General features: G+C 36.9%; 1 protein-coding gene across 1 annotated transcript; it reads right to left on the bottom strand.

The window, feature by feature from the left end:
- Positions 1–4,381: 4,381 nt before the first annotated feature.
- On the bottom strand, positions 4,382–25,852 carry IGSF10 (immunoglobulin superfamily member 10). Its single transcript, XM_070945705.1, has 6 exons — positions 25,629–25,852; positions 18,380–18,509; positions 17,541–17,931; positions 11,543–15,895; positions 9,057–9,957; positions 4,382–6,308 (listed from the first exon to the last, which is right to left on the bottom strand). The coding sequence occupies exons 1-6, from the start codon at positions 25,850–25,852 to the stop codon at positions 4,382–4,384; spliced, it is 7,926 nt and encodes a 2,641-aa protein (XP_070801806.1).
- Positions 25,853–26,708: the final 856 nt, after the last annotated feature.

The following is a 26,708-nucleotide window of genomic DNA, read 5'->3' as shown; positions in this document are numbered from 1 at the left end:
TTCAGTATTGTATCTCATGATTAGGCAACAAAGATATCTTACTCTCCTTGCAAATGGATAGGCTTATATATACAAAATTTACTTAAACTATAGCCACTGTTTATAGAATCACAACACTGGAGGGACCACTGAGTTCAATCTCCTGCCCAGGTTTTTCCTACAAATGATAGTCTTATCATCTGTTTGAAGTTTTTTAGTGAACCTAGCATAAATAAACCTACAAATAGTGATTACTATTTGTTAATTGCTTCCACATGATTAAGAAGATTTTTCTAACATACAGCTGCAAACTGCCTTCTTGTAATTTTAACCCATTTTTCTTATTCTTTTGTGTCACATTCTTTTCATTGTTTGAAATATTACCATTTTTTTCCTCTGAAAACTAAACATCCCGGTTACTTTATTCTCTCTTAATGGGACTTAATTCCTAGTCTTCTATATTTGGTGCCATTTTTAAAACTGGAAATGTAGTTTCTCTGAATCATTCTTAGTGTGTGGTGCCCAGGACCATACCCTAAAAATAATTTAGTATCTTAATAGGATCTGATTAAGTTATTTATCTAAAAAATGTAAGCCTGGCAAAATGTGCTGCTGCTGCTGAATAAATTGTCAGATTGACTGTGTAAAGAATGAAAATGTGCTAGAAACAACTATTACGTTAAAATAAACCAGGTGTCTTTCAAGGTTATCAGGTAAATGGCAGGTGACCATGAATTTAGAAAGAGAAAAATAAAAAAACCCATTAAATATAAATAGCATAGGCCTGTAAATGAATTTGATTTTTGTGTACTGCATTGGACAATCTATGCTTATATGGCTCCAGTCTTATGTGCAATAAGGAGACTAAGCTTGTTGAATCATGTCTTTCAAGACGTCTGCCAAATAAGACAATTTCTAAATAATGGGTTACTTGAGATTTATAGCCATGCCTGCAACTATTCTTTTTCATTCATTCATTCCTATGCACTAGCAACTTTAGAAGTTAAATCCATGTATGCTGCTGAGAATTAGCAGAGCTCTTCTTTCTGAACAAAGCTGAAATATTGCATTTAAGATGTCTACCTATATTTTGGAGATTTTGACCATTTTGTATATGGATGTCCTAAAAAGCCTCTCTTTCAAAGCATTGACAAAGTGTTGTGTTTGTGAGGCAGGCAGGGAGGCCAATTTGTAAACAGATACTTAATATGTGATAGACCTGGTTCGCTTGTAAATTAAGGAATCTCAGCTTTTAATGAAACTGAAACAACCACAAATTAAGTGGAGTCCAAACAGTAATTCATGTTAGTCTCGCCACTGAGATTGATCTTGAAATGCAACTCTAAATTCTGGCATCATGGCAACTATCCTGAAATGTCCAGCATGCACAGATAGAATCTCTTTAGTTTGCCTATGTAGACTACTGGCTAGTACAGACAATGAGGATTCATCACAAAGTCACTGGACAACTGCTACTCGCCATCAATACACCAACTTTATCCTTATTTCCTGTTACATTTTCCAATAGGTTTGTAAATAAACTGTATTCAGACTCCCAATCCAAACCTTCACTGACACAATGATGCCATCTTCTTTGTTCCCAGGGATATAAGAATTTCTTCCTATAGAACTCAACCCCTACTGCTGATCATCCAGTAACAAGTATACTTTCATATTTTTCAGTATGAATATCCAAAATATACAGACTATGTTGAGGTATTTAGAAAGGGAGGAGCATAGTCCCTGCCCACCCTCAATTCTTTATACAACCTCATTCTCATGAAATGGCATCACACAACACAGATTTATCCTGCCTGATGGATTAAAACTATTAAGGGCAGAGTCATCCTATCTGATCAGAATAAGAACACATTTTTTAACTTCCAAAAATGTAATCTGTGATTGTTGGCTCTAACCAAAAGGGATCTTTATTTCTGAAATCTTGGAACACTGTTGAGGGTATGTGCTTTTTATTAGATTATATTTAAATGGATATATAATATGATTAATACGAAAGAGGATCAGGAATATTTAATATTTAAATATCTTTGATTCTTGTTAAGTTTAAGTATAGAATAATAAAGTCAGCCTCCAACCTGGTTGATTTATAGTATATTACACTTTTCATTCAGTGTACATACTCATGTACTGTTCTCATGTTTGTACTCATGTACATACCATTACTCAAAAAATTCAGTGAGGGAGGTAGGTAGATAGTCATTAGTCATGACTCCAACAGTTTTTAAAAGATTATAATATTTGTCATGAGTTTAATTTACATTGCGATAATACATCTTGATATTTTGCTATTTTACTGAATCCACTCTCCACACTGATCAAGTTCTTCAACATCTTTATGATGGTTTATGCTAAACTGTAGCATTAAAGGTAAAGGTAAAGCTTCCCCTCGTACATATGTGCTGGTCATTCCCGACTCTAGGGAGCGGTACTCATCTTCATTTCAAAGCCGAAGAGCCAGCACTGTCTGAAGATGTCTCTGTGGACATGTGGCTGGCATGACTAAATGCCAAAGATGCACGGAACGCTGTTACCTTCCCACCAAAGGTGGTCCCTATTTTTCTACTTGCATTTTTATCCTTTCAAACTGCTAAGTTGGCAGAAGCTGGGACAGGTAATGGGAGCTCACCCCATTACGCAGCACTAGGTATTCGAACTGCTGAACTGCCAACCTTTCGATTGACAAGCTCAGCATCTTAGCCACTGAGCCACCATGTCCCGCAAGCTGTAGCGTTGACATATCTGTATTAGATATTATATTTCCTTAAAATATTTCAGCTAAATCAAACTAAATAAAATTCATTTTCTTGTGCATTCCTGCACCCCAATCAAAGATCCTGACCGCCTTATAGGATCTGTCAATTTTTAGTATGAATTTATTCTTAATTTTGATCTTATCAGGCAAGGGGACTTCTTTTAAGTAGCCAACAAGCCATAGGCATTCATTTCTCAATCCATCTACCATCATTCACATTCCACTGAAATTTTTATTGTGAAGGCTGACGTTTTTAAATTTTACTTTGGGAGTTATAGTTTTATAATCCACTCCAGAGTTTGATAACAATCTCCTCCCATTCCTTTCTAGACATCTCTGTCAGGGGTGGGTTCTACTTACCTTTACTACCAGTTCGCAATGGGGCTGCACGCGCACGCTTGCTTCGCTCACGCACGCGCAGAAGCTTCTGCGCATGTGCAGAAGCTTCCTGATGACTTCGGGTTCAGTGGGCGGAGCCTCCCACCGGTTTTACTACTGGTTCTTGAGAACCGGTCCAAACCAGGGGCAACCCACCACTGATCTCTGTCCATTTAAAAGGATGTACTGTGTTTTTAACATGGCAGTTTTTTTAAATGCTAACTTTATTAAAATCTGACTTTTTAAAAGTTGAATATACAACTTTATTGTATTCAGGTTTAATTTCCTTTCCAATCAGTATCTCCAATATTATGTGGTAACTTTTTTCTGATGTCCTGCTATTTCCACTTCCTTAGCTAACTTTTCTCTATTAGTTAGTAATTATGTTTGTTCTTGCATATTTTAAAAAATTGCCCTGAGAAGAGAATTTAAGAACAATATGCATGTGTTTAGTACATAATACATAAAGTACTAGGACAATATTTTTGGACGTACTGTTTCTGTTATTTTAAGACCATTCTGGATCATATTAATTTAATGTGCCCATAAAGAGAAAACACTGTTTCTTGCCTTTAAATAAAGTAATAAATAGTATGCTTTAAAACCTATGACATAAAATTATTTCCTCACATACAATAATTGACAATATAATTAATATTTACAGTTTCATTTCTTCACATGCAGTTTTGATGGCACTTCATTGTAAAAAAATAATGAAGCTTTATTTTCTTTTTTAAAAATTGAAATAATTATTTCTTATTTATTCTTCCATTGCCCCCACAAAAGGACTTCTGCATGAAAGAATATTGTAGTATTACAAACAAATCCATATTCTTTGTTTTAAAATATTTGAAACTATCAAGATTTAGAAAATGGTCATTCGCATCAATAATAAATGAAACCAGCAATCATGTTTTTCAATAGCTTTACAATGTTTATACTATCAAGTGGGAAATAAAAACTAGCATTTTAAAAATCCATTATTGTGTTAAATATTTTGTATTGCAAGTATCTTTAGAGAATATGTTGTCATTTTTACTGTTATTTTTGTTGGAAACTTAAGTGCCTTAAGTTTTTAAGGTTACTTTTTAATATTGTCTTAAAATCAACACTAGGTCATAATGCAAAATCTTCCCAAACCTAAATGTCTTTTAGCTTGACAACTGTAAAGTTAGAATTGTAATAGCACCAAAATTGAAATGCCTTTTGACTGGTTTTGATTAAACATCTTTGAAAGCCAAATGGTCCATTTTAGACTTTATTCCCATTTGAAATAACTTGAACATATGTCACTGTGAAATCCCTGCCAAACTGATTCTTAGCCACACATTTATATATGCCTGAATTGGATGAATTTGGATTGTGAATTATTAATGTTCCTTGTGGATGAAGAATATCACTTCCGGACAGTTGACCTTTGATGCCTGTGAAAAATAATGAATGGTTAGGCAGTTCCCATATAATTTCTGGATCTGGTATCCCAAATGCCATACAATGAAGCTGAATCGCCAATCCAGCCACAGTGTGAATATTCCGTGGGGGTCGTTTTGTAATCCTTGGTGAATGTCCCACAATTGTTACAAAAACAACTACCGTTGAATCACCGATATAGTTCTGAGCTTTGCACATATAACTTCCCCTATCGTAAATATTTGTTTCTCTAATAAGTAAGGTACCATTCTCCAGTAATGTATACTTCCCATTAATTTGAGGCCGGCCCAAAACAAAGCCACTAGGAAGTGTCCATATAATGTTTGGCTTGGGACTTCCAGCAGCGAGACAGTGAAGCGATAAAGATTCCCCATTCATGTTTTTTATTGCCCCTCCAGAGTGGAAAAAAATTGTGGGTGTTTCCCCAGTTTCCAATATGATTAACTTTTCAATGTAGCCTACTTGATTTTTAGCTGTACATCTGTATTTTCCTGCATCTGCTTTAGAAAGTCTATTGATGACAAGGGTGCCGTTGCTTCCCAAATAAAACCGGAGTGTTCTAATACCAACGTAGAATTGTGTACCATTTGGTAATATCCAAATTATCTCAGGACGTGGGTTTCCATCAACAGAACAATTCAAAAATATGGTTTTTCCAGGTTTTGCTATGACTTTCTCATTAAATGGGTTCCTAAAAACCGGGCGCCTTAGGATCTCGAGCACTTCCAAATGGACTACCAGCATGCTTTCTCCCCCATCATTACGTGCTACGCAAATAAACTCTGCCGTATCTGAAGATCTTACATTGCGAATTTCAAGAGTCCCGTTTCTATGTATGGTTATCCTACTTCCATAATATGGGGCTGTTAGGAAAATATTGTCAGGCATGATCCACATAATCTGGGGCACAGGATCTCCTTCAGCATTGCAAGCTATTTGTTTTTTTGAGTGTTTTATAGCTGTTGCTTTAATGACAGTCTTGTTAGAATACAAACCATTGATCAGAGGTGGTTTAGAGATTACATCTAGTTTATAAACCTTGGTATCATCTCCACCAGAATTGCGTGCTACACATATATATTCTCCAGCATCTAAAAGCCTTACTTTAATGATTGACAATGACCCATTAATATGGAGAATATATCTCTGAGTAGAAACTAAAATCATATTGTTAGAAGGCAACAGCCAAAATATTTTCGGCTTAGGTTCCCCTATAGCATCACAGTTAAAGAACGCATCATCTCCTGCTTTTATCTTTGCGTAGGCCTTTAAATTCTGCTTGATACGAGGTGCAGCTGCAACCACTTTTATCTGCACTTTCATCTCATCTTTTCCCAGTGTATTTTGAGCATGACAAGTGTAATCCCCCTCTTGCATCATTCCAACCTTATTGAAATACAGAGTCCCATTGTCAAACAGAGTATATTTCTTCAACGTATGTCCACTATCATCGGCTTGCATTGCATTATTGATTGTTGTGCCATCTGGCAAACTCCAAGATATTTCTGGCTCAGGAGATCCTGAAGCTTTACAATCCATTTTGAAGTCTTTTCCATAAGGTACCAGTTTCTTAAAATACTGTTTATGATCAATCTTTGCAGGCTTCATTGTCACGCTAACTTTTAAAAGGGTCAAATCATCGCCCATTCTGTTTCGTGCTACACAAATATAATTGCCTGCATCCTTTTCTGTGATTGACTCAACAGCTAATGATCCATTGGGATACACGTGGATTCGGCTTCCCATTCTGGAAAAAAAAAAGGGAAAAAAAGAATCATTTATTTTGGGCTGTATGTCAAATTCCAAAGTTGTTGATTCTCATAGTAACTGAAGATTTTTTAAAAAAAGAAATTCTAGAATTATAGGATTAGAAGGAACCCAACTCAAACTCCCTTCTTGGTAAGGTAAAGGTGAAGGTTCCATTCGCACATATGTGCTAGTCATTCCTGACTCTAGGGGACGGTACTCATCTCCGTTTCAAAGCCGAAGAGCGCTGTCCAAAGATGTCTCTGTGGTCATTGGCCAGCATGACTAAATGCCAAAGGCGCACAGAGCTCTGTTATCTTCCCAACAAAGTGGTCCCTATTTTTCTACTTGCATTTTTTACGTGCTTTTGAACTACTAGTTTGGCAGAAGCTGGGACAAGTAACGGGAGCTCACCCCATTATGTGGCACTAGGGATTTGAACCGTCCCTTCTTGGTACAGGAATTCAAATTAAAGCATTCCTGACAGGCAGCCTAAATACATCACCTAAGCTTACCGACTTCAGAAAAATTTTCTAATTAGCTGTCAGGGTTAGTGCTGATGAAATATAACATATATTAGTGTGGTCCTAAAAGTGAAAGGAGTAGATTTCTATGTAATACAATGGCTGCTAAAAGAAATTTTGCAACTCTCCTAAAATGTTTGTTTGTTTAGTTCTACAGCTGCCCATCTCAGTCAAGTATATAACAATTGAAAAATATTAAAAACATTTTAAAACAATAATAACAATAAATATGAAAGTTTGGGTTCTTATTGAACAGTAAGTAGCAGTACTGTAAGTAAGAAGAGAGTCAGTTTGGTCTAGTGGTTAAGGCACCAGGAGAGAAAAAGGGAGACCACAAATTCTAATCCTGCATTACCATGAAAGCCAGATGGGTGACCTTGAGCCAGTCACTCTCTCTCAGCCCAACTCACCTCACCGGGTTGTTTTGGGGAAAATAGGACGAGGAAAGAATATTGGTATGTTTGCTGCCTGGACTTATTTATAAAAATAATAATGCAGCATAAAAAATTCTTTTAAAAAAGAAACAAATGAAGCTGCCCTCAGAGCTACTGGAAATACTAGTTATACCCTTGTTCTATGTAATACCTGCTTGATACTAAAAAAAATATCTACCTTCAGTTATACTTTCTCAAGTTAAACAACATACTCAGTTCCCTCAGTCTCTTCTTACAAGGATCTAATCCTCTAATCTTCCTTTCTGATGTTCAGAATTTGATGAAGTAAACCTAGTGAAATTGTTACTTCATGTGATTGTGAAGGTAGACTTTGAGAAAATTGCATTTACCCAGTACCACACATTGCTTTTTGCTACATAGAGCAGACAAATTTTCTGATAGGGCCAGAATTATTTCTGTCAAATAATTTTCTCTAGCAAATTATATTTTGCATTAATATTTTTGCTGTGTAAGTTCATTGCTTGAATTTTGGCCAATAGTGTCCCTTTAATCTGTTAAGAAAATTATCCTAATGAATATAATATGTCATATGGTCTGCTTATCCCACTTGCCAACTGAGATGTTCCAAAGGGAAAATGCTTATTTGTGTTGGTTTTGGAAGGGAATTGCTGGGGGCTTGTAACATTTTGTAATCGTTTAGAGAGATTTCCAAATAGAAATCCCAAAACACTACTTTTCTCAGGATCTCGGCCATCGGTCCATTGTTTATGATTTAAAGATGGATTACTCCTTTATCTGATTGCAGAAGTGAATAAAAGTGAATCTTGCAATTATCTCCTTTCCTCCTATTTAGGCATCCAAATATATGCCTGTGAATTTAGTATTAACAAAATATATAACTGAAGCTAACCATTTATCTTTGCCCATCCATTGTATTATTCCTATTTCACATTATTCCTAATAATTTGCTCATGTCACTATTTTGGACTGCCAATGGGCATTTGGTTATTCCCACTGGAATAGAATGCAGTACCATATACAAATGTCTCATATAGTAGGGCTGTTCTCAGGATCTTGCATGCCCAGTCTTAAATTACAGCTAGTCCCAAAGCTAGCTGTAATTTATTATTTATTTTATTAGATTATTTTTATTTTTATTATTATTGTTATTGTTATTATTTATTTATTTTAAATTAGTTTCTTCTATCTTCCATCATTCTCTCATTTGCATTTCATTCTCCTTTAACTCCTTCTAGCATTTCACTTCCCCTTTTATTCTTCTATACCACTCCATCTTACACAAAAAGATAAAGGTAAAGGTTCCCCTCGCACATATGTGCTAGTCGTTCCCGACTCTAGGGGGTGGTGCTCATCTCCGTTTCAAAACCAAAGAGCCAGTGCTGTCCAAAGACATCCCCATGGTCATGTGGTTGGCATGACTAAACGCCAAAGGCGCACAAAACGTTGTTACCTTCCCACCAAAGGTGGTCCCTATTTTTCTACTTGCATTTTTTACGTGCTTTCGAACTGCTAGGTTGGCAGAAGCTGGGACAAGTAACGGGAGGTCACCCCATTATGCAGCACTAGGTATTCGAACCGCTGAATTGCCGACCTTTCGATTGGCAAGCTCAGTGTCTTAGCCACTTAGTCACTGCATCCCCTTACATACTAAGTGCTAAACCCCTCTACACCCCCTCTACAACTTTTCTAGTCACCATATTTTTGCATCTCCTTGCCATCTAAGCAGCTCACACAACAGACATAAAAACCTTCATGTCAGAAAAATTCACAGCCAGAAACTGTTTTAAATTAGTTTCCAAAAAAACTTACCTGTGCCATTGGTCAACAACAGCTTTGGAAGGTAATCTCCACATTATCCTGGGTTTTGGCTCCCCTATAGCTGAGCAATTCAGAAGTAACCTATTCCCAAAATTCAGCTGAGTCCATCTTTGGGATGTAGCTGAAATTTGGGGTATTATATCTCGGTGTTCCACTTGAAGTAGTACTACTCTCCTTTCTGAACCAGTGGAGCTTGTAGCTATACATTCATATTTACCGCTGTCAGAAGGAACTATATTCCTGATAAGAAGTGTTCCATTAGGGAACAAAAAAACCTTGTCATTTAGATAGTGCAGTGGTTTCACCTCTGTTTCATCGGGGAAAACCCAGTGAACAGTTGGATGAGGGTCTCCTTTGACAGTGCAAGGAAACTTCAAACTTTTCCCCATGGTCTCTAGTATAAGTTGCTTCTTATCTTCCAGTATAATGGGTGGTGCAGCAATGACTTGCAACCTTATTGCCATAGTATCTGAGCCAATTGGATTATCTGCTGTGCAGGTATATATCCCTCTGTCATAAACACTGACTTTCTTGATCAGTAAAGTGCCATCTGAGTGTAGAGAAACAGCCTCGTTTTCTATTGAAAATTCAGAGATATGAGTTTTGTTTGCAAGGACCCAAGTTATAGAAGGAATGGGACGGCCTTCAGAGGCACACTTCATAACTGCTGGCTTGCCAGAGTGAACAGTAATGATCTTGGAACTTTTCCCTAGAATTCTTGGTGGATAGGTAACCACAGACAAAGTGATTAGAAGCTTGTCTGAACCTTGTTGATTGGCAGCCACACACAAGTACTGTCCACGATCCTGGATGTTGACATTCTGAATGGAGAGTGTACCATTGGGAAGAATCTTAAATCTGTTACCATGTCTGTTTTTTGATGCATCAGCTCCTATTTAACCAAAAAGAAACTAATGTTAGATTTATTAAAATGTTGCCTATTGCATAGCTTGTTAGAATATTAATTTGCAAACAAGAAAATAAGATTCTGAATTTCTTCATAAAATTCCCTTTAAATTATTTTGTTCACTTAGCTTTTTCCCCTTAGAACAACTATAGGCAGCAAATTAAATATCTCAATTAATTTCATATACTGATTATTATGTTTAGCTATGCGTCTTATACCCGTTAATCAGGCCTGTATTTGCATGCTTTAAATTCAGAGATTACATATATATTGGAATTATTTTTTGTTTTTGCTTTAGTCTATTATCACATGACTGCATTCATATATTAATCCAAGAATCTCGATCTAACCAGCATGAACAATAATGTGATGTTTACCTTCTCTCATTAATAAAGTAGATAAAAAGAAACATCTTGCAACAGCTTCATATAAACAGCCAATCATGGTTTATTGTCAAACAACAAAATTTAGCTTTAAAATGATTTATAGTTATGATTTATTTGAATTACTTGACTCTATTATTCCAGGCTTTTGCTATAATGTGATGCTATCCCTTCTTAGATTATTTACCCACTTTGATCAAGAAATGGAAAAATAATGAACTGTGTATACTAGCACAAGGCCTGTTTATATTGAGATTTATAGGACAAGATTCCTGGCTTTAAGTAGTTTCTTTTATAGTTTATTTGGAAAAATTCTTGTTGGCTCCATATCTACATTATTTATACATGCATGTTTTTATCCAGTTAAGAAAAAGCATAAGTATTATTTTCTCATGGGATGAATTATATTATTCTGGACCAGAGAAAACATATTACAGTTTAATGCTTTTTTATGGAAAGCTGGTGCTTTAGGTTTTTCCACAATATGCTAGTGTGGTGTGATAATTAAGGCATTGGCTAGAAACCGGGAGACAGATTCCCCTGTTAGGTACAAAACCAGCAAGATGATCTTAGGCCAGTCACCTCTCTCAGCTGTAGGAAGGATGCAATTGCAAGCCAATTCCAAAAAACTTTGCCAAGAAAACTTCAGGGACTCATTGAACAGTTTCCAGAGTCAACACTGCCTTAAAACTCCACCTTACTGCATTAAATGTATACTTTATATACTATTCTCTTAAAATACTCTAGCTTAATTAAGCTCCTAGTTAAAAATGTTTTTAAGTATAGCTCTTAAGTATACTTCAGAATTATCTCAGAATCATTCTGAGTATGGCTTCAGAGCAACAATACTGTATCGTGCTATTACTTTCTATGCTTAGAGAAAATACAGATAAAATCTGGATTATTATTGTTTGTTTTCTTTATATCCATTTATTTTTCTGGCACATGTAATTCTTTTCCATTTTATGAAAAAATTTAGTTAGATTTGAGACAGGCCCAAAGTCATTAGCAAATTTCACAGCTGGTTTAAAATCTGACTTTAATCCTAATCTAACACTATATTATATCATTTAATTCTAGGCTTGGGAACATACATAAGAACTTAATTTTGTATGCTTCATTTCTTAAGTCACTTCTTGTTTATGATAAAAGAGAACACATATAAAATATTAATTTGAACAACTTACCTGCTGATATCTTGGTCCAATGGATGGTTGGTTGAGGATTACCACTAGCATCACATGGAATGAAAGCATCTGAATTAGCCAGGACAGTAAACATTGCAAATTTTCCTCCACTTATTCTGGGTTTTGCCAATCTGGTTTGATAGAATGAATTTAAATCTTCTGGATTGGTAGTGGTGACTACCTGGTCTGTTCCTTCAGACCAGTTTCTGATATAATTGTTCTTAGTTGTCTTCCACAAAGGAGTATGCAGGGTGAAGCTTTGAGGTGATTTTAATACTGTGAATGTGTTAATTATGAGTGGTTTTCCAATATCTCTGATTTTAGAAAATGGAAACTGTTGTGGAATTTTACCCCATCTGGGAGATAAAGTAGTTTGTGTAGGTTGGATGAGCCTTGCTTGGGATAGTAATGGACTAGTGGTCATGTAAATTGCATTAGTAGGAATTTGTGAATTTATCTCATTTTTCACATGAAGGGCTGTTTTTGTTATTTGTGTTTTTGGAGCTGCAGTTAGTCCCACATATGGGTAAGATTCCTTATCTTCTTGTTTAGTAGTTTGTGCTACTTTAGTAAACTTTGGTCCAGTTGTTACCAAGGATGCATATGATAATGCTGTGCTTTTCTTTGTTGTATCCCATGACATTTCACACTGTGAAGCTGTAGATGAAAGCTTTTCAGATGTCAGTTCCATTGATGGCTTAATGGTGTAAGCATTGTCAAGGGATTCCTGAGAGGTATTTAAGAATGTATTGTCTTTTTTTATATCTGCTGTGCTAAGAATTGGTGGTTGTGGTGTAACTGTACCTATATCCATAGTGGTCAATTTTGAAAACAATTCAGTCAGTATGAGACTAGGAGATTCAGTTACATTTTTTATTGTTTTCCTAATAGTAGAAGGAATAATTTTTTTAAAGGATGTTACAAATTCTTTGATCGAAATGTTTCTATGGAAAGGCATTGACTTTTGCAGAGGTCTTCTCCTCCTTTGACCCTTCTTTCTATGTCGTCGAAATGTTTTGAGTTTGGAAATCTTGTTTGCAATAGTGGTAATAGGATTAGGAATCAGTTGGATGGTTGTAGTATCAGTTTCTTTATTAAGATCAGTTGTAAAATTGTACAAAGGCCCTGGGGATGGTGATTCTGTAGTAATGAGTGATACTATTGGATTGTCTTTTAGTAATGATACATTCTCACTGATATGTTTAATTGAGTCTATAGGAACATCGGTTTGATCGTCACTTTTGGAAACATCAGTTTCATGTATTGATGAATTTTTGTATCCTGGCCCTGAGATGTGAAAATCTGTAACGGATATTTCAGATGAGGGCTTTGTTTGTATTATGAATTGCTTCTGCAGTAGCTCTTTTTGAACATAGCTGGTAACAAAACCATTAGGTGAAGGTATTTCTCCATTTGAAACACTGGAAGAGACATCATGGATACTAAAGGAGGGAATAGTGGATTTGATCATGAAAGGTGATTTATTAGCTTTGGTAAATGTACTTTTTATGTTAAACTTAGATTTATGGATATTGGTTGTGAATTGGTTAGCTGATGGATCTATATCAGGGATTGCCTGATGTGTATCTGATTTTATTTTTCTTTGTGGAACAACCTGGGTGCTTTTAGAGTAGAAGGGGATAGTTGTAGAAGCTTCATATACTTCATCTGTATCTATCTTGTTACTTGAAGATATCATAGTGTGACTTGAAATTGTTGATTTTGGATACTGAGATTTGATCAATGTATACATAAATGTTTGTGGGGTAAATGATTCAACAGATATATTAGAAGGAGTTGATATGCTTATTTCTGCAGGGAGAGTAAGACTTGAGCTTTCTGGAACAAACCCTGATCTAGGAAAAGCAAATCTATGCCCTACATTACTGGGAATACGGTTAGGTCTAATTATTCGTCTTCTTCCAAAGGTTTTTCTTCGTCTGCTGTACCATCTGGGGAATGGACTAGGGGTTGTAGAATCCTTAACTACCTCAATCTGTTGATGGGCAAGAATGGCTGTGCCTGGAGATACCTGAAGTGTTATTTTTTTTCTACTGTAAATATAGCCATGCTGTGATGCATTATTAGACAGACTGATTGCTGCTGAGGGCACTTGATGGCTTGATTTTTTTGACGCTTGCTCAGCATTTTCTACCAATAAATCAGGTTTTTCAACAATTTTGTGTGAAATTATAAATTGGCTATTATTAGTAACAGCCATTGTTGGTGTTACTGTTGGTTTGCTTTTAACATAGACATTAGCTTCTTCTGATGTTACCGATCTCTGAAAAGAATTTGAAGTGTTTGCTGCACTGTTGGGTTCTTTAAACAATGAGGGCATTGTTACTTCCATCAGGGTTGGTGGCGTAGGCAGTGTTTGATATCTTTCAAGGCTTATTCCTTTCATTTCAGGTTTTGGCTCATTTAGCCAATTCTGGTTTGTAAGTGCCTCAGACTGCATAACCATAGAACTGGTTGCTGAAGGTTCTGATTCTGTAACTGTGATATGTGTTGCAAAAGAGCTGTAATTATCTGGTATACTTCCAAGTTTTGCTGTTGCTACATTTCCTGATGCTTCTCTCAAAGTATATTTTGAAGGTCTTCTAGTTGCTAGAAACATAAGTTCTTCCTCAGCTAATATACCATCTCCAGATATCTCTCCCTCATTTCCTGAGCTCTTTGAAGACAGAAATAGCTTTTCTGTTGGTTTTACTGTTATATTTTCTTGTCTTTTTAACAATGTGATATTTCTTGTTTTTTCTAAAAATGTTGCCCAGTGCAATGGATTGATTCTCTTGGTAGAGAGACCAAATCTCTTTTGTCCTCTAAACCTTCTGCTTATCTTGCCTCCATTGGCCCTGTAGACTTCTTTGTACTTGTTTTTGGTTTTATTTTGTATGAAATAATTTGTAAATGAATTTTGCATGGATGCTTGGCTGGTAACCTCGGCAGGACCAGTAGAAGGAAAATTTTTAATTTGGCCAATAAAGTCATGTTCTTGGTTGCCAGACCCTTCTGTTGCTTCACTACCTAGCTCAGTATCTTTTCTTGTGAGTTGTTGTGACTTGCTCAAATTCCTTTTAACAAGTACTTGATAAACTAAGTAATCTACACCATATTTATTGGCTGTTATACACATGAAGTGGCCATTGTCTTGTCCTGCTATTGTTTGTATTTTTAATGTGCCATTGTGAAACATAAGTTTATTTTTAAAAGAACTATGAAGAATCATGTTTCCTGGTATGACCCAATTAATAGAGGCATCTGGGACACCTGTAGAGAGGCAGGGAAGATCAATATTTTCACCTAAAAACACTGAAAGCTGTGGTCCATTTAAAAGGTTGTGCTTCAGACTTGGATCTATCACTGTAATTCTAAAAGTTAAGACATCAGCATCTTCATAGTTGGTTCCTATACAGTGATAAACTCCAGTGTCAAAATGATCTGCTGAATGTAGTAAGAGCTTACCAGATTTTTCTATCACTATTCTTCCATCTTCACTTACATATGGAGCCTTAACCTTGGTCCCATCAGGTAAAAGCCACTCAGTTACAGGGGAAGGATCTCCAATTGCTTGGCAATCCAATTCTACAGAACTATTGACTAAAATTGAATATTCAGTTTTGTGATTTTTGTCTCGTAAGATCATGGCCCACATTTGTTTGGTGGGCTTTGAGACATCATCAGGAAGAATGATTTGAGCATCTATCGAATACTGGATATGCAGCATATTGAGTGTAGTTGCGGTCCTGTCCAATTGCATTGACACTTGACTCTGCATCAACCAAGGAGGCTCAGCTGTCAGTTCAGCTTTTATGTCAGTGAAAAGTTCTTCATTTTTAGAATGTATTTGTTTATACTTGTAACCAATAGAAGGCATTTCTGTTAGTAAGTGTTCCCTTCTCAATTTTAGTGGAGAATCACTATAAAGAGCAAGAATGCTCCATAGTTGATGAATATGATTGTGGTCAATGCTACACTTAAGAAAAGTTGACAATGATATTTCAAGTAGCGTGCTGTTATCACTTTTTGTAAATATAACTGGAGACATTTTTGAAGGTTTCTGCACGTTACAAGCTATATTTGCTTGATTTCCTGATTGGTCTATTAAGTTTAATGACACAGATCCTATAGGGGCCATAAAATCTTTGGGACACACTGAAGTGAATTCTCCATCATCTACCATAGTTAGAGTTTTCAATTTTAAATCTGTGTCTATACTTGGTTTACTACAATTAAATGAAGGCAGTGGAATTTTAGTTAAGTGTTTCTCTTTAGAATTCCTGGGGTTGGTGCACAATGGACATTGCAGTGCATCTGTAGCCTCTTTGCCTTTTTTGCATTTTACAACATCTAGAAAGAAAGAGATCAGTAAAAGTAAATTGATGTTCTATTGTAGAACAAAACAGTTTCTAATCAGTTCAAATATATTTCTGGTATCTGTGAGACAAGCATTTAGTAGCCATTACAAAACAGATTTGGAAGGAGCAAAGTAGGCCTTTAAACCCAAACTTCTTATGAGAAATTGAAATGGCAAGTTGTGTTGTAACATTTTTTGTTCTCAAATTGTTTCCTTTAAACACATTTTATTTGCCTCTTCAGCCACCCCAAACTAACTGAGAAGCTTTGTCCCTGCCCCTTTTGTTACCACATTCCCCAATGGTTTCTGTCATCACCATCACCACTATCCCAGGAAAATTATGAGACTGAGTTGTGACTCAAGCATTGCCCAGTTCTGGTTTACATGCAAACTATAGCTGAGTCAACTGCATTTTCTCTTTTTTTTCCTGTGTGAAGAACCATCTACGTGGCTCAGCTAAATATCATTGTAGTATTTTCAATTCATTTTCATCTCATGTTGATTTATAGGGTAATAGATTTCTCACTTACTTTTGTATTATCTAATAAGATTTCCTTCACTTCATTACCCAAGTCATTAATAACAATATTGAAGAAAATGAGATGAGAATGCTGTGACATCCCACCAGATGCTCAATCTAGTTGTGCAAGCAGAGTTTAACAATCTTATTTTTGCGGAATACTTGATGCTCTCTATGCTTGATTATTTGTTTGCAGATATTTCATTACTTGACTAAGTAACATTACCAGTACAGGCGATTGTGGGTTTTGCTCCTGCTTAATAAATAAATAGCCTGTTCTGCCACTGTTGGTGGCAGTGTAGTTTTTTCCTTGGTAGTCTCTTGAATAGAATATTGTTGTCTGGTTGATTATCTGATGTTAATCCCTGCAGATTTGGATGTTGGCCTGCTAGAAAGGGTGTGTTTTGATCTTTTAGTTTCCTTCTTTTGTTTTTTTGCCTCTTTCGAATGCTGTATAAATATGGTTTATCTGTATGTGTCTATTGATGGCTGATTTGTCTTAATCACAAACTTCCAGGAATTCCCAAGTGTTTTGGTATTTAGCCCATCTGTAAGCAAACAATACCCTAATCAATGAACTACCAAGAGAAAACCACATCCCACTAACAGTGGCATAGAAATCTACTATGGCCTATCAAGCAAACCCCTCACTCATTAGTACTGATATTACCTAGTTGGGTAATTCCCAAGCAAACAGCCAAGCTCAGAGAGCACCAAGGACTCCACAGTTCAAGCATGAATTACCGTGTTTCCCTGAAAATAAGACCCTGTCTTATATTTTTTGAAGTAAGCACTTGGCCTTATTTTCGGGGAGGTCTTATTTTTTGGGGGGCGCATGGAGCAAGATGGGGCTCCTCTTGCCGTCTTCCCTGATTTCCAGCTCTGCATTTAAATATTTTCAGGGAGGGCTTATTTTCAGGGGGAGGCTTATTTTAGCACATGCCCTCAAAAGCCCAATTGGACTTATTATCAGGGGATGTCTTATTTTTGGGGAAACAGGGTACATATAAAGTATAATATATTCTCTGTGCATCCTGTCAATTACTGCAATCTTTGTGAATGAGACCAGCAGATATTTGAGGTATATTGTTGCAATTTATACAAAAGACAATATGTACCTGAATGCCTTTCTGCCCATTTGGCAAACCATTTCAAAGCACAATCACAAGTCCAAGGGTTTCCATGAAGATAGAGACTTTCTAGTTCAGACATATATGTAAAAATGTCTTGTGGCAGAGAAGTCAGGAAGTTATCTGACAAGTAGATATGCTTTATGGCAGATGTTCTGAACACCTTGAGGTACCTCAAAGTGACAAAAGTATCTGGATGAAGTTGTTTAAGTAAATTTCCTTCCAAATGGACTAACTTCAGCGATGTGAGACCATAGAAAGCTTTTGGGTTTACAAATTCAATTTTATTATGATCCAGGTGCAAACGTACCAAAGCCACGAGACCATGAAATGTGTCTGCTTGAATAACTTTGATTTGATTATAGCTCATCTTTAAGATCTGTTGATAAAAAATAGAATACGAAAAAGAGTCTAAGCTGAAGTTACATGTAATTCAAAGACTTCTAAAAAGTGATTTTCAGACTAACACAACAAGAGAATATGATCTCAATTCACACATTATGCTAAATGATGTGGTTTCATTGATTTTGACTTAGTATGTTATATATTCCAACATTGTGGTTATTCAATAAATTGTGGTTAAACCTATGAATGAACTTCTAATTATGCTCAGTGAATCTTATTTTTTAATCAAATATGTTCAGGATTGCAGTCATTTATTCAATGAGAAAAATGAGGAAAATGAAAGGTGAATAGAGTGTAATAAACTTAGATCTTACACTCTTCAGAACCATTCTACCCCACCCCACCTCAACAACAGGTTTGGGGGCAAAACTTTGCCAACTCTAAACAAAATCAGTGATGGACAATTTCCAGCTTAATCTTACCTTTAACAAATGTAAATCAGAGAATGTCTTGCCTTGAATTGTGTGTATCTGATTACTGTGCAACATCAACAATTCCAGTTTCTCCAGGCCAGAAAAATCTGTCTCAGTCAGTTTAACCAAATTGTTGTAACTGTAACAAATATTTCATTCCATATCTGGGTTTAGTTAGTCAGCTATAGTTTAAACATTAAACAAACAAAAATAGAATCTCTGTTCTGAAGGTGTTTAAGCAGACTGTAATTAAATTTTGTCATTTAAAATTGAAAATACTTTGATCAAAGCAATAACAAATGAAAAATATGACTCTTGTTATCATGCACTTAGGTATGATACTAATCAGTATTAAATCTATACAATTTTTCTGTTGTTCCTCTCAAAGTGTTCTGATAATAAAAACAATGAAACACTATCTATCTATCTATCTATCTATCTATCTATCTATCTATCTATCTATCTATAATACATTTATGAAATTATGCTACAAAACAACAAAGTACCATCAAACCATCATGAACACAACACATATAAATGGAAGAATTAGAAAAAGGCTTAGAACCTAATCTCTTAATAAATACTGTTTAATACAAGAAGTTCTCGACTTACAACAGTTCATTTAGTGACTGTTTGAAGTTACAACGGGACTGAAAAAAAGTGACTTACGACTGTTTTTCACACAACCGTTGTGACATCCCCATGATCACATGATCAAAATTTAGATGCTTGGCAACTGGTTCATATTTATGACAGTTAAAGTGAGATCCCATTTTGCAACCTGACAAGAAAAGTCAATGGGAAAGCCAGATTCACTTAGCAACTGTGTTATTTACTTAACTGCTACAGTGATTCACTTAACAGCTGTGGCAAGAAAAGTCCTAAAATGGTGCAAAATTCATGGAACAAATGTCTCAATTAGCAACAGTAATTTGGGCTTAATTGTGATCCTAAATTGAGGACTACCTGTTTTCAAAATCAGGATGTTTACAGATAGTGAAGGTTCAATCAATCAATTTATTGCTGTCCTAGACCAGCATAATAGTGAGGGTTTAACAGAGCTGAGATTGATCAACGGTAGCAAAACACCAAGGAAACTAATAATACATTTTATTATACTATAATAATATAAATAAAATAAATAATCCAAATATATTTTACCAAGTAAAAACAGGAAGGCATGCTAAAAGCAATCAACATATTTCAAACAGAAGGTATTTAATGACAAAAAAATCAATTTATCAGGCATCACATGCTAAATAAAAAGCAAAAAAAAAATTCTGCACTGGACAATTGGATGGGAGTTCTAGAATAGAGGAACAATTTCCAAGAACATTTTCTGTATCCCACCATGGAATGATAAAAGGCTTTTCCAGTTTCAAGTCTAGGTAATTATAGTTATTGGGAATCATGAATCATATAAATTTAATAAATAATAATAATTTGGGCTTGCTGTCATCTTGTTCCTATGGTTTCTTGTTTATGGGAATACTTGCATACAAACAGATTATCTATCTTGAAAGAGATATAAGCAACAACAAATAATAGTTTCTACATTCTAGTGAACGCCCCCCGCCCCCAAGTACTGGATGCTGTCTGTTCCAAAAATCCCTTTTATGGATAATGAGGCATAACACATAGGAGAATTATTCAGTGCATTCTGTGCACTATGTAGATTCAGAGTTATGTTTCTATATTATTTGTGAAATGAAAAGATGAGGAATAAGCCTATTCCCTTCCTGACTTCTCTGCATCTTAGGAAATAGAAGGATAAGGATAAGGATAAGGATAAGGATAATTTTATTTCTATATCGCCCCTCTCCCGAAGGACTCGGGGCGGTGTACAGCCAGGTAAAAACACAATACAAATATCACAATTTAAATTTAAAAAATTATTAAAAGTATTACATTTAAGGCCAATTAACTAAAAAACTCAAAAATTTAAGATTAAGAAGGGAATTATTCGATACACACTAAACACCGAAGGCATTCATGAACAGTGATCATCTTTCTTGCTGTTCCTTCATGTTTGTAAACTCCAGCAGGCCTCTGAAAGCTTGAATATTTGTTCACTGCCAAAGTCTCAGAGAAACTGCTGAATTATGAGTGACCACTAAAATATAGCTGGTTATCAAAGCAGCCTCAATTTATGGTTCACTGACAAAGATGATTTTGTTAGCTGATTTGCATATGTAAGTTTTAAACAGACACTATAACTGCTTTGATCTGAAACTGTTAACTATAACATTGCAATACTGGGGGAGATGATGGGCTTGAGATCATTTTTTAAAATGTTATATACAAACATTTTAAAATGTTTTATACAAAATATAAGCTTACATTATTGCATACTAAATTTGAGTCTACAGTCTATAGGACAATGATGGCTAACCTTTTTGCCATTGCATGCCAAAATCAGGGGGAGCTGGGTGTGTGTGTGAGTGCCCACACCCATAATTCAATCCCCCCTGTGCTCCCACCGCTTTTGGCACATGACAGCAAAAAGGGTGGACCCAGCAGGCCCGTTTTTCGCCCTTCCCAGACTCCAGAGGCTTTCTTGGAGCCTGGGGAGGGTGAAAACAGCCTTCCCCACCCACCCCGGAAGCCCTCTGGAGGCTGGAAATGGCCCATTTCCTGACTTCCGGTGGGCCCAGAAGGCCCGAAAATCAGCTGGCCAGTGCGCACATGTGCCCTGGAGCTGAGCTAGGATAATGCTCACATGCCCCAGATATGGCTCCACATGCCACCTGTGGCACGTGTGCCATAGGTTCGCCATCACGGCTATAGGATCTACTAAAAATGATCCTTCCTTCCTTCCTTCCTTCCTTCCTTCCTTCCTTCCTTCCTTCCTTCCTTCCTTCCTTCCTTCCTCCCTCCCTCCCTCCCTCCCTCCCTCCCTCCCATCCATCCATTGTATGAGATGGCTCTAGCTATAATTTGAATAGCCACATTCAATATAGCTAGGACAACATGAACATCATGGGAGGTCAAAAATGGGCTAAAACAGGCCCGTTTTTGGCCTGCAGAATGCTTCTGGAGGTGGGGGAGATGAAAAACGGGGCTCATGGAATCCCTGCGAGGCCAAAAACAGGCCCCAAAACCCCCGCCTCCAGTAGCACTCTTCAGGCCAAAAACAAGGTGCACGGAGGCCTCCCGGGGCATCCATGTGGCCCATTTTTGACCTCCCCACCTCCAGAAGATAGACAGAGAGAGAGAAAGAGAGAGAGAGAGAGAGAGAAAGAGAGAGAGAGACAGAAAGAGAGAGAGATAGACAGAGAGAGGGAGAGGGAAAGAGAGAGAGACACACACACACAACACACACACACACATACAGAAAGAGAAAGAGAAAGAGAAAGAGAGGGAGAAAGAGAGGGAGAAAGAGAGGGAGAAAGAGAGGGAAAGGGAGAAAGAGAGGGAGAGGGAGAGAGACTTGTTCATTGTAAGCTCCTTGGAGCTGAGAACAATTGCTGCAAAACTGAATTTCCTGAAGTGGACCACTAGACTCCTAAACAACTGAAAACACAATCTAGTAAAAAGAAAAGTCAACCAACAGAGCAACATGCAAAAAAAAGGAAACAAACAAACAAACAAAAAAAAAAACCATCCACAGGTGCAAAACAAATTAAAGTTTAATTTGTGTGCATTGTTTAATGGACTGCTAAATTGGCCACACCCATCTAGCCACATGACCACCTAGCCACACCCATCCAGCCAGTTCAGCCCCCCAACAGTCTGCGGGACCATGAATTGGCCTCCTGCTCTAAAAGGATGAAAATAACCAGCTATCTGCAAGGAATATAAATCCTTCCATTCCCTACAGTCCTGTCAGAGCTGAAGAAGCTTCTTGAATGAGAAGCAAAACATCTTCAAAGAAAAAACAAGAAAGTCCAGTTGTCTCCTGAAAAAGCACCTCTGGGACAACCATGACCTGGATGACTGAGAATCTCTACAGACTTAAACCAAATTCTACTTGAATCAATTTATGTTAGATGTTAACAACACATCAAGGATGCCATCATCTTTCATGTATACCAGGCACTCTTACCCACCTGCTTTATTATTTTTCCTTTTTTAAATTAAAAAAAAAAAAAACACCCTACCACAATCAGCTGCCAGTCTCGTGTATCCTCTCTATTTCCAATAATGACTCTGGCACTCACATTCTGCTTCAGTCATTCAATCATTTCCCATTCTTCCTGATCCAATGGACATTCATTTACCAGGATTGCCTATCTGTAACCCCTTTGATTTCTTGTAAACTTGTGCTTGTCATAATAGTCACCTTATCTTTTCTCATTCCATTTTCATTCGTTTTTATTTTCCTAACCATCATGGTCTTGTCTAGCGATTCTTACCTTTGTTTTATGTGTACAGAATAGCTAAGGTTCAGATTCATTATTAATGCTTTCAGTGAGCATTCTGGTTTTACTTCAGCCAGAAATGGAGATTTAATCCTTTTGGGGTCCAAAGAATTTCCAACAATTTTCTCCAGCACCACAGTTCAAAGGCATTTGTTTTTAATTTATTCAGTCTTTCTGATGATCCAGTGATCACTGTCATATTTTACAACTGAGATAACCACATCTTTGGCAACATGTACCTTTATTTTTGGTTGTCACAGTGATGTCCTTGCACTTGAATATGTTGTTTAGATTGGTTGCGATGTTTCTTCCAGAAGGAGATTTCACTTTATTTCATGACAACCACCATGCCTGTTACTGATCCTATGAAGATAAAGTAAGTTACTACTACAACTTCTTCTCCACCTGTTTATATCAGAGTGGCATACCTATTGATATAATCTTAGGTTTCCTAAATTATTGACCAGCAATTCGTCTTCTGCATTTTCTTCAACAAGAGATGTCTTAGGGTTTCCTCATTTCCAGCCATCACACTGGTATCACCTGAATATCCAAAATTGTTGGTGTTTCTCTAAGCAAATTTTATTCTAATTTGTAGTTCTTCTAGTCAAACTTTTTTCATGATATAGTCTTCATGAAAGATAAGTTAATAAGGTGACAGTATACATCCTTGGAACATTCCTTGCCCAATTCTGAACCATTTAGTTGCTCCATATTCTGTTCTGTTGTTTCTTGATCAATAGGTGAATAGGTTCAATAAGTAGATGAGATGACCCCAGTGCACTCATATTTTTAAAAACCATCTACAATTTGTGAATAGCATTGTCAAAAGCATTCATATAACTAATTGAGGGGAAAAAATATTTTAGAAGGTCCTTGCCTTTTCCATTATGCACCAGATGTTTGAAATCTTGAGAGCTTCTGCATCTTCTAAATCCAGTTTATATACTTGATTTATATACTTGACAGTTTTGATTCCATGTACTGTTGTAATCTGGACTGCAAAATTTCAGGCATTATTTTACCAGCATCTGAATTAAGAAAACCAAATGCTGCACACATCGGATCCATAAAAGGGATGATTATATTTCTGCGCAATGCTTGGAACTATATCACTCACCCAGAAACAAGACAAAGAATAACTGGATTGATGTACATTCTTGAGCAGGAGAAAGTGGAAATTAACAAACTTAGCTTTTTTTTCTGGATTCAGTGACTGTCACACACATTATGGTAATAATTTTGTGAATAGCCAGCAATCATCATTTGCAAAGGTATATACAAAATATTGTCAACTTTTCAAATTCCTACTTGTCTAAAAATCCTTAACCATGAAAGGCATAAAAAGAATTTGGATGCATGTGTTTTAATTTATCACTATAGGCACATTAATCAATATTTGAACTCTTCTAGATTAATGCCAGGAGACTTCTTGCCATAAGTTGCTCTGAAAAAGTTTTATAACAGTGAACATGTTAGTTGTTCTCATTACTATTTCTTATTGTCATGCAGTCATAATTTTCCTGACCATTTTGTTCCTATCAATTATCACTAAAAGAGATGAACAAGACGCTATTTCTAATGTTTCCAAGAGAAAGAAAACTGATGAAATTCCAAAAGAAGAGAGTTTGGTGTCCCTTCACTGTTCAATTTCCAAAGTAATGGATATTATAGAACAAGATCTGGCTGTTTACATTTGACAATTCATAATAAGGAAGAAACCAGTCGCATACTGCCTCTTAGTGTGTGACACTATGAATATAACTGCTTTCTTTCTAAAACAGTTGTGACTTCTTGGATAACCAGAGTGCACTTTTCAGTTACCACATCTCCCCATAAAAAACAGCTACTTTCATGGTTTCTAATAATGCTTGTTTATCCTGCAGGTTTCAAAACCATGCTCTTGTAATGTAATTGGAAGCATTGTGTTACATTGTTATTTAGTTAAGAGGTTCCAGTATCTCTCTAGTATTCTGAGCCTCCTTCAATTAAAGTAAGCAACTACTCTAGAAGGTATAAAATGCTGAGTAGGGATAAGAATGATGGATAATAGAAAAGAAAATAGCAATAGCACTTAGACTTATACACTGCTCCATGGTGCTTTATAGCACACTCTGGGCGATTTACAAATGTCAGCACATTGTCTCCAACAATCTGAGTCCTCATTTTACCGACTTTGGAAGATTGAAAGGCTGAGTCAACTTTGAGATGATCAGGATCGAATTCCTGGCACCGGCAGAGTTAGCCTGTAGTATTACCTTCTAATCACTGTGCCACTACAGCTCCTAACATACAACACCATTAAAAAGTAACAAGTAAATTCAAAAATATTAAGAGAAATAGTTTGGTCTAATAGTTAAGGCATCAGACTAGAAAGTGGGGGAGTGTGAGTTCAAGTCCTATCTCAACCATGAAAGCCAGCTGGGTGACCTTGAGCCAGACACCCTCTCTCAGCCAACCTAGCTCGTAGGTTGTTGTTGTGGGTAAAATAGGAGGAGGAATTTGTTTGGGATATGTTCACAACAGTAGTGGGTTTCAAATCCCGGAGCTACCAGTTTGCTATCAGTAGTGTGCAGGTACGCACATTTGCTTTGCGGGCGCTTGGCGCATCTGTGCATGCACAGAGTGTTTTTGATGATGTCTGGGCGGGTGGACAGACCCCTCCGCCACCGCCACTACCAGTTCTCCTGAACTGGAGTGAACCGGGAGCAACCCACCACTGGTTCACAACCTCGAGTTATATGTAAAAATAATAAAGGGGGATAGATACAAATAAATAAATAAAATTTGAAATAAATTCTTAGGCACCCTGAAAAAAAAGTAGAAGAGAAACTGCAAAACAAATGTTAGCACAGCATTACTAATTTCAGGGTTTCAGCATTATCATGCAAACCTACCCTAAATTGATGCGTTCCACATGTTGGGAGATGTGCAATGGGATGGTAGTAAGATACCGGAAGGTGCAGTGGACTTCAGTCGGGACATAGCAGGCACAAAGCTTAGGACAGGCACTGCTGCCAGGAAAGACAGCCAAGAGGAACCCAAAGAGGACTCCTACTGCATAGGGATGGTTTCCTCTTTCTCTTTTCATCTTGTGTGACAAAAGTTTTAAACCAACCATCCTTCTAGCCAAGTGTGAACAAAGAATACTCTAGAAAAAAAACACAACAGAAAGCATCAGATTAAGATGGCACATCAAAAACATCTGGCTTTGAGCAGGCTAGTTTTACTTAGTTTTTCTTAGCTACACATTTAAACTGCAGCCTTTGTGTGTTTTGAATTGCAACTGTCCCCATTCTCAGCCAGAATGGGATTTACCAGTTGGAAAAATGGGGGGTTCGGTCCAACACATCTTAAAGAATGGCAGATTGGAGAAGGCTGCCATAAGGATTACTTCTTCAAGGAAGAAAAAATCAGCAGTTTAAATACCCATAAGCATTAGTCCTCAATTAATGATGGTAATTGGAACCCAAGTACATTGCTAAGTGATATGGTTATAAAGCATGTCACATGGCCATATTGCGTAGTGATGGCAATTCCAGTAGTCCTTAGGCGAGGACCCATCCCAATCCAAGCCCATTTCCAGCTTGGTCTCTCCCAGCTTTAAGCCTCATAAAAGCCTCCTCTTCAACCCATTTGCCTATCTCTGCCGCTTTGGCCATCCTGTGCTTCACTTGCCCTTCTGCCCTTGGCCCGCTCCCCTTGCCACCCTGAACTCTTTATGACCTGCAGGTTGTACATAACTTAGACAAGGCCCTATGTGGCCTTGAGAAAAAGGACTGGCAACAGCCAGAAGCTGCCTCACCGAGCATCACGTAAGAAGTTTGAGAAAGAAGATGGGGAAGATGCTGGGAATTGCAAGTGGAGTGGAGTGCCAGGAGAGGGCAGAGCAGCAGGTTGAATAGAGCATAAGGAAGCTCCAGTGCAGACTGAAAAGCAGCCAAAAGGGGAAAAATGGGGAGGGAGATAGGTGGATG

The sequence above is a fragment of the Pituophis catenifer genome, unplaced genomic scaffold (assembly GCF_029215685.1).
Source record: "Pituophis catenifer annectens isolate HBS135680 unplaced genomic scaffold, rPitCat1.0.hap2 SCAF_6, whole genome shotgun sequence".
NCBI classification, from domain to species: Eukaryota; Metazoa; Chordata; class Lepidosauria; order Squamata; family Colubridae; genus Pituophis; species Pituophis catenifer.
This window is presented reverse-complemented; position numbering and strand designations above follow the sequence as displayed.

What these genes read in the sequence shown, in the direction of transcription:
- IGSF10 (XM_070945705.1), bottom strand. Translation starts at nt 25,852, where the DNA reads ATGGTTGGTTTAAAACTTTTGTCACACAAGATGAAAAGAGAAAGAGGA. An exon ending in CTGATTTACATTTGTTAAAG is followed by an intron (nt 17,932 to 18,379) that starts GTAAGATTAAGC and finishes TTTTATCAACAG; the next exon opens with ATCTTAAAGATGAGCTATAA. An exon ending in TTGGACCAAGATATCAGCAG is followed by an intron (nt 9,958 to 11,542) that starts GTAAGTTGTTCA and finishes TTGGTTAAATAG; the next exon opens with GAGCTGATGCATCAAAAAAC.